The following is a 14,561-nucleotide window of genomic DNA, read 5'->3' on the forward strand; positions in this document are numbered from 1 at the left end:
GGCGGTGCTGTAAACTCCTGGACCTGATGTAACTGATACATCTCAGGACAACAGACATGACATGCTGCACAGTGCCTGTTGGTGTACGATGCAGTGCAGAACGACTGCTGGATCTGCATTTTCCTCTAACTTTCTTTGAACCAGCGCTACCAGACGGTCATAGACGGGGCTCCATCCGTGGTTCGCACAGCTCCTGAAATATATCCTTGGCTGTGGTGCGGCCGTGCATTGGACACAAACTCAGCAGCTCTTCTGCTTTATCGGGACTGTTGTTGCCGACGGACAGGTGTCGGTATGTGACTGCAGACCACATTAGGCTACATTATTTTATTACTTTTCTTTTATCTCGCCGCGTAAGCATCACTTTGATTTATTTTGTCAGAGAGAGACATATATACGTATAATGTCCCGCTGGGCAGCAACTTAAAACTTTTTTTTTTTGGAGGTGTTGTGAACGCAGCGCGCTGGGACGAATGTCCGCGTTTAATAGAAACGAGGCAGCCAGCCAGGCACGGAAGAGAACTCTCCATGGCAACGCTGCTGTAACTCTCCATGGCAACGCTGCTGTAACTCTCCATGGCAACGCTGCTGTCACTCTCCATGGCAACGCTGCTGTCACTCTCCATGGCAACGCTGCTGTCACTCTCCATGGCAACGCTGCTGTCACTCTCCATGGCAACGCTGCTGTCACTCTCCATGGCAACGCTGCTGTCACTGTCACTCATTGAGAATGTTTCTCTGCTTGCATCAAGCCCGGTCGATGTCCCGCCCCCGAGAGCCATATACCCCACCGTGATTGGTAGGTTCGTTCAGCTCCGCACACAACACTGTAAAGTGCCATTCATATAAAACTTGCGGGCCGCACTAACACTAATTAAACTTTCATATTAAGGTGGGGGCCACAAAATATCGTCTAGCGGGCCGCAATTGGCCCGCGGGCCGCGAGTTTGAGACCCCTGCTCTAGGATGTACAGTGGGTAAAATAAGTATTGGACACGTCACCATTTTTCTCAGTACATATATTTCTAAAGGTGCTATTGACATGAAATGTTCACCAGATGTCGGTAACAACCCAAGTAATCCATACATACAAAGAAAACCAAACAAATAAGTTCAGAAATTAAGTTATGTGTAATAAAATTTGAATGACACAGGGGAAAAGTATTGAACACATGAAGAAAGGGAGGTGCAAAAAGGCATGGAAAGCCAAGACACCAGCTGAAATCTATCAGTAATTAGAAAGCAATCCTGCCCCTTGTCAGTGCAAATTATTATCAGCTGGTTCAGTCCCAACTGATGGCCTATAAAAAGGTGTCTCATTACCAAGGTGTCACACAAGAAACATCTCATGATGGGTAAAAGCAAAGAGCTCTCTCAAGACCTTCGCAACCTTATTGTTGCAAAACATACTGATGGCATTGGTTACAGAAGGATTTCTAAACTTCTGAATGTTCCAGTGAGCACTGTTGGGGCCATAATCCGGAAGTGGAAAGAACATAATTTCACCATAAACCGGCCACGACCAGGTGCTGCTCGCAAGATTTCTGAAAGAGGAGTGAAAAGAATTATCAGAAGAGTTGTCCAAGAGCCAAGGACCACTTGTGGAGAGCTTCAGAAAGACCTGGAATTAGCAGGTACAATTGTTTCAAAGAAAACAATAAGTAATGCACTCAACCGCCGTGGCCTGTATGCACGCTCACCACGCAAGACTCCATTGCTGAAGAAAAAGCAGGTTGAAGCTAAAGTTTGCTGCACAACATTTAGACAAGCCTGTGAAATACTGGGAGAATATAGTCTGGTCAGATGAGACCAAAATTGAACTCTTTGGATGCCATAATACACACAATATTTGGAGGTCAAATGGCACTGCACATCACCCCAAGAACACCATACCAACAGTGAAGTTTGGAGGTGGGAACATCATGGTGTGGGGCTGTTTTTCAGCATACGGCACTGGCAAACTTCATATAATTGAAGGAAGGATGAATGGAAAAATGTACCGAGACATTCTTGATAAAAATCTGCTGCCATCTACCAGGATGATGACGATGAAACGAGGGTAGGCATTTCAGCAAGACAATGATCCCGAACACACAGCCAAGGAAACTCTCAATTGGTTTCAGAGAAAGAAAATAAAGCTGCTATAATGGCTCAGCCAATCACCTGACTTGAATCCAATAGAAAATCTATGGAAAGAACTAAAGATCAGAGTTCATAGAAGAGGCCCACGGAACCTTCAAGATTTGAAGACTGTTTGTGTGGAAGAATGGGCCAAAATCACACTTGAGCAATGCATGCGACTAGTTTCTCCATACAGGAGGCGTCTTGAAGCTGTCATTACCAACAAAGGCTTTTGTACGAAGTATTAAATAAATTTCAGTAAGCGTGTTCAATACTTTTTCCCTGTGTCATTCCATTTTATTACACATAACTTATTTGTGAACTTATTTGTTTGGTTTTCTTTGTATGTATGGATTACTTGGGTTGTTACCAACATCTTGTGAAAAGTTAATGTCAATAGCACCTTTAGAAATATATTTACTGAGAAAAATGGTGACGTGTTCAATACTTATTATAATTTTGGTAGCCAAGCTGCCAGAATATTATCCTTTGTTTTACTAGGTAGGGTAGGGTGGTAGGTAAACGTATCAAACAAAAATAGTACGTAACTTTAGTCACTGCTATACATTACCAAGTGTAACCAGGTAGAGAATTGGAGTCTCTGATATTTTTATTTTTAGGATTATTTTCTATTTGTCATGTATCTAAGCAGATATTTCAATGAAATCTTATTTCTGTTTGTCAAACAAAGTGTCAATCACAGCAGTTTTACCTGGATAAACTTCTCATTGTTTATTTTGGGAAATGCAGCCCCCGATTGGGCAAAGGGAAATAAATCCCGCCCCACCAGAAAGAAGTTGGATTTTACCAAGTGAGAAAAGTGAATGAGCGCTATTTGTTTTTTACGAATTAGTTCAGCCAACACAAGTGTTAGCTGTTAAAACTGTCAGAAACACTAAGTGCGTTGTGAGAATGCACTTATGCGAAGTGAGAGAGGTGATTCAGAGACCAAGGAGCCAGGAGTTGTACAGCTTTCGGCAGCGTCTTGAGTTTTGCTGAGTTAAGCTGGCATGCTAACTTTATTAGCCACGTTGTCTGTAGAGGCGAGGGCCTTGTTATGTGAAGTTGACGTTCAAACTACTGCTGTGAAATTGAGAGTGTCACATGTTTAATTAAAAAAACAAACTGCATTGATAATATGATGGGTATTGTGAATATGAGTTGTAGCTAAATGATTTGCTGTTGGTTGCTTTTGGTACTTTTGTTGTTATACTGTGCACGTTTACAATGTGACTGCTCTTGCTAATAAGAATATAAAGTCAAGTTAAGAGAACTGCTGAATATCTGCATTGAGATTATCTTAAAAACATGAATTTGAAGTAGGTAAAAATATTATTTCTTGTTGTTACTTAGTTCATGATTTAACATAGAAACACAATAATCACAATTCATGGTTAAATTAGCTTAAAATAATTCCTTATTGGTTAAAGAAAGATAAATTGTTCCATGTGAGAATTGCTGTGTATTATTTTGAGAATTGCTGTGTATTATTTTGAGAATTGATGTGACATGCATTATGGCCATAACATAGATTGGAATTTCCTGATAGTAATAGCCTTGTTTTGTACAGGCTAGGTTTTTTGAGGTTCCCTGGATTCCTTTGATACTGGATATTGAACTCTCCCTGACGAGGAGATGGCAAGCCACCACTGAACCCAAGCATCTCCTTACATCGAGGAGTTGGACCAAGATTAACTTTGTTGCTGAGGAGAAAACAACAGCTTCTTCATTTCTCATCACCTGATTGCACCAGTGTGGTAGGATTAAGAAGGCAAAATCATCTTACTACATGACTTATTCTTTTGCCAATTACTTAGACAAATTGGACTTCAAACTGAAACTGATCTGATGTTATTTTACTATTTGAACTCACTGCAAAAAAGAAACAAGGAAGGAACTTGAACTTAAAGGAACAAACTGAATGAGCACTGAAACATTTCAAAGACATTTTTACCATTTCAACGGAAATGTGTTGAGTAATTCGTTGATGAGAGCATTGTCAATGTTGCACTAAATGTCAATTTAAAATATTTTATTTTCTATTTCACAAGGTTTAATATAATATTGGAATTCAAACCATTCTGTGGCTCCAGTTCCTAGGTGTGTCTATTCCTCTATTTTTAACCTCTCTGTACAAACCTAGACCTGGTCCAACAATGTATTTGAGTATCCTGCAGACTCTAAGTAGGTTATAAAAGGAAGAAATACATTTGATCTGGACTCATAAATACAACCTGTTACCCAGCAGTCATTGCCGGCTGCTGATCACATTTATATCAGACAGCAGCTGTGTTGAACCATTTGCTGTATTGACATTTAAAATAAGTGACCAGAGATAAAGTTAGTATCAAGAAAATGTTTTGATTTTCAAATACAGCCACAAAGCATCTGTTGTCACATCCAACTTGGCTGCAAACATGTATGAATGCTGTAAAACAGAAAAAGAATGAGCCAGTTTGTGAAATACCCTATGGTTAGGCCCTATTTCTAACCAAGTGTAACCATGATGTTTTTTTGAGATTTTACTTGGTAATGTTAGGTTTTCTGAACTACACAACATTTGCATTGCTGTCAATTTGCAAAAGCATCACCATGGCAGAACACCTTACCAGAAACAACCAGGTTTTGAATGGTATTAGAAGAAGAAATACCACATCAATAGTTCCTGCATTCATATTTGTGAATAAATGCATTTCTGAACATAGAAAGCTTTTAAAAGACATCTTGAGTGACAATTGCGCAAGGTTTTTCCAGAGACCTTCCTTGATGCTGCTTAGGCTATCAGATGGTCCGAAGAGTCAATCATTTAGCACATTACTGACGGCTAAACAACTTTAAACTATATAATAAATGTGACACTACTTCTCAAATGCTTCCAGCGGACTCTGAAACCTGACGGACCCATGACTGAACCGGATCGCAACTGTTACAAGACACAGTGGGAAGCTATCAATGTGACAGAATACATGATGTAAAATAAAGACACACCAAGGAGAGTGTGGTGTTACTCACAGGGATGTTGTATCTGCTCTGAGTAAGGCAGGTACACTGATGGTCACAGGAGCAGCAGCATGCCATAGTCTGATGTGTCTGATTCTCCCTCCAAAGTTTCCCCTCTTCTTTACTTCCATTCCCATCCACCTCTTCCTCCTCATCAGGCCACAGCCCTTTATCCACAGAGACTGACATAGTGCGGTGATGTTTAGTTATCTCAGGTAGACAGCCTTGTGACTGGCAGTCATTAGACAGCAGAGGGAAAGATGGAGACAAAGAGCAGTTCAGTGTAGGTCCATGTGTTGTTTCTGTGGCACTAGTGGATAATGTTACTTCCTTTGTGGCAGTATGAAGAGCCCCATGTGATGACTTCTTGTTTAGAGGTTTTCGTTGAATCTGCAGGTCTGTCCATGACTGGACAGCACGGAAAGGGGTGGAGGTGTCCAAAGGGAGAACACTAGGCAGAAGAGTGGGTTTTGAGTCACTTATATAGGGAACATCCTTCCTATAGACAATATGAGAAAATAGAGATGAAGACATCTGGACAGAAACAGAGCGGCTTGATGTCTTGAGATCTGAGGTTTCTGAGGGGGAAGGGAATGGAGCTAGGGTCAAGGAGGAGGGTGTATCTGAGGAGGCAGTTGTCATTCTTGACATTTGGTCAGTGTCCATTGTTGTTGAGGATGACGGAGACAAAAGCATAGCTCTGCCTGTGGATGGAAATGAGTCTAGAACAGCTGGGCATCTGGGCAACTGAGAATTCCCAGGAAATCCGTCTGAGGTTTCAACACTGACTGACTCTTCAAGCACAGGGCTTGGATTGGAAACCTGGATGGGTTCTGCCCAATAGACTCGGCCTTCAGTATCAAGCTGCTGAAAAAATGCATCAACATCTCCAGTTTCACCTTCCGAGCCATCCACTGATGTTTGGAATACCCGATCTAAGCTCTCAATCTTGATTAGATCCTTCGGTTTCACTTCAGCTCTACTGTGTGCCTCTGGCTCATCATCATGTAAAATTAAAGAACTTCTGAGTGATTCATATTCTGAGCCATTAACTTCCCTTTGACACTGTTCCGGTTGGGTTACAGTTGAAAGCTTGTCGTGCAGACTACAGAACAGGAGATGCGGATCTATTTCTGTTTGATTACATACTTCCTTGGTGACTAATCTACAACCTACTGACGGGCCTGCAGAACTCTCTGTATCTGAGATGTAAACAGCAGTCTCTTGAGTCTGCACAGTGTCGGTATGTCTCTCACCCTCTACTGCTCCCTTTCCATTCCTCTGATTGGTATCCTCAAATTCCAAGGAGAGGTGATTCATCTTAACATGCATAATATCTTGGACAGGAGAGGTTGGAGCAGTGTTTGTAGTATCATCATGTTGGCAGATGGACTGCTCTGACAGATCAGAAATTCCTCCAACAGCTGGATCTACCAGACCCTCGGAATCATGGGATCGTGATGGCAAGGCAGACCGACAAACTAGAAAAGAAGGGTTAGGAGGAAGGCTTGACAGTGTGGGACAACGCTCCTCAAAATCATTGGAGCCCAGAATGAGAGAGGATGGAGCTGAGGCATTGTTCTTGTCCAACTGAAAGGAGAGAGAGGAGGGTGTTTCTTCCTCATCCTTTAGTGGACTGATATATGGATTGGAGATGCCTTTCCCATCTGAATCTCGGAAAAATGAATCTTTATGATTGATTTCCGGACTCTGTGAGAGGGACTCTTTTATGCGGGGAGAGGCTGGACAATGAAAATCAGGAGGGGCAGATGGGGAAGAGGCAAACAGAGATGATAAACCACAAGAACCAGAGAGGGAGTTTCCATGCAAAGCCACTTCAGTCCGCTCTGACTGAGAGTGGCCTGGACTCCCAGAAGAGGAGTCAGACTGTGTAGAAGACTTAGCAATCGACAGAGGAAACAGATGATCCAAATTTGGAGAGGGAAAAGGAGATGAGGCAGGAGGAGGGACACTTGAACAGATAGAGCATGCTGTGCCTTCACAGTCGTGGATTAGAGCAGAGAGGTGGGGGGATGGGGCATCTGTGTCCTCAGTTTTAAGCTCCTCTGGTTCCAAAGGGAAAGATTTAGGGGAGGGAGCGGTAGAGACTAAAGAAAATGGGAGATTGAGATCTTGAGAGTAAGTTATGTTCTGTAACTCAGTTGACTCGCTCACCAATGCAGACAGTGAAGCAGTCTCCGTCTCTGAATTTTTCCGGTCAGATTTCGGGACACACAAGGAGACAGGAGACAGGGAAGTGTTAAAGACTAATGAAAGATTTGGAGAAGGACTGGGTGATGGTAGGAGAGATTTGTTAACAGCAGAAGAGGTCAGAGATGAGGAGGGCAGGGGAGATGGAGGGGTACAGGGGGACGTAGGAGAGGGGAGGCTGGCCTCTCACTGCTCTGGCTGTCAGTGCTCCCTCCTGCCAGGCCTGACAGAGCCTGCAACCAAACAATACAGGCAGTTACATATACTGTATATATTATACATCGCAGTTTAGCCACTTTAGCACATTCTCTCATCTAGCCAGTGAGAGTGATTTAAAGAGGTACAGTGGATATAGCATTGCATGTACGGGGCTTGTGAGTGTGCATTAGTAAGCGAGGAGACCTTGATGAGATCAGCTCCTGGTGAGGCCTGCTGAGAAAGAGGGGGGATGAAGGGCTCCTCTAAAAAACCACTGCTGTCTGACTGGCAGCTGTTGCTCCGTATAAAACCCTGCGCTGCTCACACACAAGAGAAAAAAAGGAAGACAAATGGAAGGAGAGACGGTGCATTATAATCATAGCTTACTATCCAAATCTGACCGGCAAAATACAACCTTTTTAGAGCAACCGTCTAGTGTCTTTGGAAATTAGGTTGTATTCCCTCTTTCCAAGAGGTGTATGAGAGGATATCAGTTTCATGTCACTCTTTCAAAATATCTGATAAAAACACTATTATTATGTTTGAGGAGGTTACAAAGACAACCAAATCCATTTTAAATGCTTTAAAAACAGGAGGTCTTAAAAAGCTACATGTGAGCATGTATTTTGCCAGCCTTTAAGTTGCTCCTAATGTCAATAATTTCTTTTACTTTTTTTTTTTTTACTTTGTAATGTACATTACACTGTAGGACAATTAAGGGAGAGAGAGAGAGAGCAAGGCAGTTCTTCTTTTATCACACATTGGCATTAAAAATATTTAATCATTAAGGTTGATGAGAGAGAGAGAGAGAGAGAGAGAGAGAGAGAGAGAGAGAGAGAGAAAGAGAGAGAGAGAGAACTGTATTATAATATCATAATGATATGCTTAATGACCCACCTAAATGTTCTGCTCCTCCTGTGTAGCTCCCTGTGACACTACTTTCATCTAAACTGTGGATCTGGAATAATATATGCAATAAGACAACATTAATAGTAATAAGACTACAGCAGGAAAAATAGTAGAACACACACCTTACCAGGTCATTGTATTTTATCTAATGCAAGCAAATGATGTGTACAGGCAATGAGGGTTTAGTATTCCAAAGCTAGACTTAAATATTACTTCACCTTTTATATTACTACTAGAATGATCCCCACATGTGCATGGGCCTCATGTGCTACAGACAAACTATAGTGTTTGTGTTACCCTTGACAAACTTTGAGAACTGTTGCAGTCTGACTTGCCTCTTCAATTTCAAATGATTCCCTGAGCTGCCGTGGACTCTTCTTCCTCAGTAGAAAAGTGTTGGCTGTCAGGGGCAGGTGTCTGAGTGCTCCCTCCTGGGCTTTCAAAGGGGCCACGTTAGGCTGGGGCTGAGTGTCTGGACCAGCGCTTTTCTCTTCTGTCAGAGGACTCAGACACACAGTCTCCAGAAGACCAGGTTCGAGTCTCTTTGAGAAGATGTTTTTGTCTCCAAGGCTGACTGGAGGTTGCAGAGACTCAGCTGAAACACACGGAGAAGATTTGGCATCAGGTTTGGTTAGGTCCTGGGTTTTACGATTGTGGATTTGGCTGAGTGACTTCTTTGATGCTCTTCTGAACATGATGCCCATGCGCTTCCTCCTCTCCCGAGCCTCAGGAGACAGGGTTTTCCCCAGCGGTGCTCTGAGAGGTGAGGACGACGACGACCTCATCAAGGAGGAGAATGCTGTTGTTACTTGCTGGATAACCTCGAGCTGTCTAAAACGATCTGATGGAGACAGGAGAAGACCAAAGACAAGGAAAAAAGTACAATAAGCAGATCTGTTCATAGTCTTGGAACAAGTACCTCACTGGCACCAATTTCTCAGGCATTATCCACTGATTTTATACCAGTTCTACAATTAACTAATACAAAGATTTACTTCCAACACCTAATATCATTGACAGAATATCAAAAAACATCAGCACTGCGAAACCAACCTAATCCAAACAGCACCACCCCATCTGCTACCCCATAACACCCAACACCCCTGATGCTTTTAGAATAGATATTAATTAAATTAAATACATTTTATATAGCCCTATAAACATGCATCATCCTCTGTTCCGGAATCCTCACAAAAAAACTCTTTAATGGGAGAAATAAAAGGAAGAAACCTATGTGAGAGCAACAGAGGAGGGATCCGAGAGAGGAGCTCAGTGTATTGCAGGTACTCCCCCAGCAGTCTAGGCCTATAGCAGCATATCTAGGGGCTGGACCAAGGCAAACCTAAACCAGCCCTAACTATAAACGCAATCAAAAAGGAAGTTCTTAAGCCAACTCTTAAAAGTGGTGAGTGTGTCTGCCCCCCGGACTGAAACTGGAAGCTGGTTCCACAAAAGAGGAGCTTGATAACTGAAGGCTCTGGCTCCCATCCTACTTTTATATACTCTAGGAAACACAAGTAACCCTGCATTCAGGGAGCGCAGCTCTCTAGTTGGGAGATATGGAACTATAAGTTCCTAAAGATGAGACAGTGCCTGGCCAATTAGAGCTTTGCAGGTGAGGAGAACAATTTTAAATTCTATCCTTGATATAACAGGGAGCCAGTGCAGAGAAGCTAATACCGGAGTAATACGATCTCTTTTCTTAGTTTTTGTTAGAACACGTGCTGCAGCATTCTGGATCAACTGGAGATATTTAAGAGAGTTATTAGAGCAGCCTGATGATAAGGAATTGCAGTAATCTAGTCTAGAGGTAACAAATGCATGAACTATTTTTTTTGCATTGCTTTGAGACAGGATTTGCCTGATTTTCGAAATGTTACGTAAGTGAAAAAAGGCTGTCCTTGAAATTTGTTAATATAGGAGTTAAAGGACAGATCCTGATCAAAGATAACTCTGAGGTTATTTATGTTAATGCTGGATGCCAGGGTAATGCCATCTAGAGGACCTTAATTGTTAGATAATTGATTTCCAGTGATATGCACTTTTTAATATCAGTTTTTGAAATTGGTTTCATCCAGGATTTTTTGACAGCAATAAATAACTTGTAGTTTGGGCAATGCCTAATCGAAGATATTATTGGGTATCATCTGCAAACAAAAAGAATTTGAGTGGCTATAAACCTGTTAAAAAGCATTACCAATCGGAGAGATTCGTACCCGAGATCTAAAGAACCAATCACAAGCCTGCGCGTTCTTCCCCTCTGTGTTAAGCCTCAGTCCGGCCTGAGACTTCGGAGCTATCCAAACTTCTATTTGTGGCCTGTGGGGCCGACCGTTAGCTCAGCTCTAGGCTGCAAGAACCTAAAGACGGAGAAGGAAAAGAAGAAGAGGAGGGGAAGCAGCGAAAGCAGCCATAGACGGCTCAGAATGGTGAAAATACCAATATTACCGGGGTAGATGCCCCTGCAAATTTTAGATTTGGTTTTGCACACCTGTCAGACTTATTTAAAAAAGTTTTGTTTTTCTTCTTCCTGTGTTTCACCCTGGGTAGGAGTGAAGCCGTGCTCAGTATTGGTTATGTTTTGATATTTGACTGTTGATAATGCTATTGCACAAATTTAATTTATTTTACTTTAATTTTTAATTGTAGTTTAAGTTTCTAAGTTAAAGTTCTAGTAGAAGTTAAGTTCTTAAGTGTTTAAGTTATAATATAATATATAATCATCAGGTTTTCTGTTCCAGTCATATATTTTGTCATTGTAGTTTTCTTAAACTGGTTGGTTTCGTCTCGATCTCGTGAACCCATATTATTGTGTATCATCTGCATAACAATGAAAGTTTGAGTGTTTTCTGATAATATTCCCTAAAGGAAGCATATATAAGTCTAAAATTGATCCAAGAACAGACCCTTGTGGAACTCCATGACTGACTTTAGTTTTCATCGAGGTTTCAACAAGATGAGATCGGTCTGATAAATACGACTTAAGTTGTAGAACTGTATACGACTTAAGCTGTAGAGCTGTATACGACTTAAACCAGCTAAGTGCGGCCCCTTTAATGCCAATTAGATGCTCCAATCTCTGAAATAAGATTTGATGGTCAATGGTGTCGAACGCTGCACTAAGATCTAAAAATACAAGTACAGAGACAAGTCCTTTGTCTGATGCAATAAGAAGGTAATTTGTAATTTTCACCTGTGCTGTCTCTGTGCTATGATACACGCTAAATCCTGACTGAAAATCCTAAAATAAACTATTGTTATGTAGAAAGTCAAACAGCTGATTTGCTACTGCTTTCGCAAGGATCTTAGAGAGGAACTGAAGGTTAGATATAGGTCTATAGTTAGCCAACACCTCTGGATCAAGAGTGGGTTTCTTAAGAAGAGGTTTATTACAGCTAGTTTGAAGGCCTGTGGTACATGGCCCGTTAGTAAAGACAGATTGATCCTTTCTAATAATGAATTGCCAAATAAAGGTAAAACTTCCTTAAGCAGCCAAGTCGGGATCTGGTCTAAGACACAGGTGGAAGGTTTAGACTTAGAAATAGTTAAAGTCAATTGTTGAAGGTCAATGGGAGAAAAGCCATCTAAATATATATCAGGTTCTACAGCTGTTTCTAAGGTTACTGTATTTGAGGATCGATCGGTACTGGTTGAGGGCAGGACATTATTAATTTTGTCTCTAACAGTTAGAATCTTATCATTAAAGAAGTTCATGAAGTCACTACTACTGAGGTTTATAGGAATACACAGCTCAACAGAGCTGTTACTCTCTGTCAGCCTGGCTACAGTGCTGAAGAGAACCCTGGTGTTGTTCTTATTTTTCTCTATTAATGCTGAATAATAGGCTGCTCTAGCATTACGGAGTGCCTTCTTATATATTTTAAGACTGTCTCGCCAGACTTACCGTGATTCTTCCAAATTGGTGGAACGCCATATCCTTTCAAGTTTGCGCGATGTTTGCTTTAATTCGTGGGTTTGAGGGTTACACCATGGAGCAAACCTCCTTTGCTTTATTATCTTCTTTTTTAGAGGAGCAATAGAGTCTAGTGTCATTCGCAGTGAGCATGCAGCACTATCGACAAGATGGTCAATCTGGGACGGACTAAAGTTAGCGTAGGAGTCCTCTGTTATATTGAGCACTGGTAATGAATTAAACGCTGATGGAACCGCTTCTTTAAATTTAGCTACAGCACTATCAGATAGACATCTAGTGTAGAAACTTTTGCCTAATGGCGTACATTCTGGTAGTAAAAATTCAAAAGTTATTAGGTAATGGTCCGATAAAAGAGGGTTCTGTGGAAAGACAACTACATTTTCTATTTAAATCCCATATACCAGTACAAGGTCGAGGATATGGAAAAACAGTAAAAAACAGTGAGTCGGTTTCTGTACACACTGACAGAAGCCAATCGAATCTAATAAACGCAGTACTAAGGCTATTATTATCGACATCCACATGACTAAATAAGAACTCTGAAAATTCAGATAGAAATTCAGAATACGGACCTGGTACACTATAACAAGTAGAATTGGCTGTAATGCTTTCCAGGTCGGGTTTGAAAGACTAAGAACAAGGCTTTCAAATGAGTTATAATTTAATTTAGGTTTAGGGTTTATTAATAAGCTTGAGTCAAAGATGGCTGCTACTCCACCTCCTCGGCCTGTGCCTCGAGGAATATGAGTATTAATATAACTTGGAGAAGTTGATTCATTTAGGTTAACATATTCTTCATGACACAGCCAGGTTTCAGTAAGACAAAATAAATCAATATGATTATCTGATATTAAATCATTTACTAGTACAGCCTTAGATGACAGAGATCTGATATTCCTGATAGAGTCCACATTTAATTGTCCTGTTTTGTTGCACTGTTGCATTGGTCATTTTGTATAACTCCTCTTCTGTTTGATTTTGATTTCATTAATTGAAGTGGCCATGGGGCAGACACTGTCTCTATATGGAGTTGGGTGGGTAACTGCTCTAATGGAAGACTGCATCTCAGCCTCCTGGTCTGAACTCATATTATACAGCCATTGTGGTAGAAAAGTACTGATATGCATGAGTATATTGCTGGATCACTGGTAAAAAAAAGCTTCATAATGTCAAGTTGTAAAGATTAGAAGACTTTGGGGTGTCTACATTTTTCCAGATGCTCGTTGGAAACTGGTTCTAGCTGTATTTAGTGTTCTTTGGCGATGATGCCGTTGGTCTGGACGCCATTATCAGCTGTCTATACCGTGTGAGAGCAGTGCAGAGCAGCAGACATGAGCTAACCAGTGGGGCACGCTCACACTAACGCAAGCATGCATGAGCAACTGGCCCGTCTGTGGGAGGAAAGCAAGGAGAAGCTCTGATAACACACAAACCGATGGAAAGAGACTTCCTTCTCTTCTCAGGTTGTAACGGTTACATGTAGTAGCAAACTGGAACCAAAAAGCAAAACAATGAGACAGAGATACAAGGATAGTTCAGTTTACTTTGTAATTCATGTAGGGTCAAAACCTGGAGATCAGTCACACAGGCAAACAAATCTGAAAACGGGCAGGCAGGGTTGTAACAGGTAGAACAGATACAGGAATCAGGATAATGCTGGAGAGCTTCGCACCAACACACAAGACTTTCTGGCAGGGTTTAAGTGCAAGGGAACGGATATAAATAGTCAGGGACCAATGAGGGAATAGGCTGCAGGTGAGGTGGGCGTGGAAGACCAGGTGAAGGGGAATGTAGAGTCGTATAATTTGTGACACAAGTAGACATTAAACCCTCGTATTTTTACATGGACAATAGTTGTTTATGCTATATGAATAGCCGTATAGAGAACATTTAAAAAGACAAAAGAGCTAAGAAGAGCCATACACGCCTATCTTTTTGGCCTTGTTCTCATGGCTGCTTAGGTATAACTAGGGGATTAGATGGTTGGTTATCAAGCAGACCCTATGCAGCCTTTGATCTATGAAGTTTGGTTTCTGGCGCCACTACTGTAATCAATACATTCATTAGAGTCAACAAAGACTCAAGGAAAGACAGACCACTGAAATTAAAATCAGTAAAAGAAAACTGAACTGCAAACTGAATAAAAGTTAATAAATGAATCTTGTAAAACTTAAACCATATCTGTTTA

At 41.3% G+C, this 14,561-nt stretch overlaps 1 protein-coding gene across 1 annotated transcript in view; it reads right to left on the reverse strand.

Moving 5' to 3' along the window:
- Positions 1–7,435: 7,435 nt before the first annotated feature.
- LOC129115965 (protein ITPRID1-like) overlaps positions 7,436–14,561 on the reverse strand; it is a 28,208-nt gene continuing 21,082 nt past the window's right edge. The window contains exons 6-8 of the mRNA XM_054627113.1: positions 8,771–9,280; positions 7,700–7,847; positions 7,436–7,565 (exon numbers count right to left, since the gene is read on the reverse strand). Coding sequence (XP_054483088.1) covers positions 7,436–7,565; positions 7,700–7,847; positions 8,771–9,280 — 788 coding nt within the window. The remainder of the gene's footprint in view (positions 7,566–7,699; positions 7,848–8,770; positions 9,281–14,561) is intronic.

Source organism: Anoplopoma fimbria, unplaced genomic scaffold (assembly GCF_027596085.1).
Source record: "Anoplopoma fimbria isolate UVic2021 breed Golden Eagle Sablefish unplaced genomic scaffold, Afim_UVic_2022 Un_contig_7807_pilon_pilon, whole genome shotgun sequence".
NCBI classification, from domain to species: Eukaryota; Metazoa; Chordata; class Actinopteri; order Perciformes; family Anoplopomatidae; genus Anoplopoma; species Anoplopoma fimbria.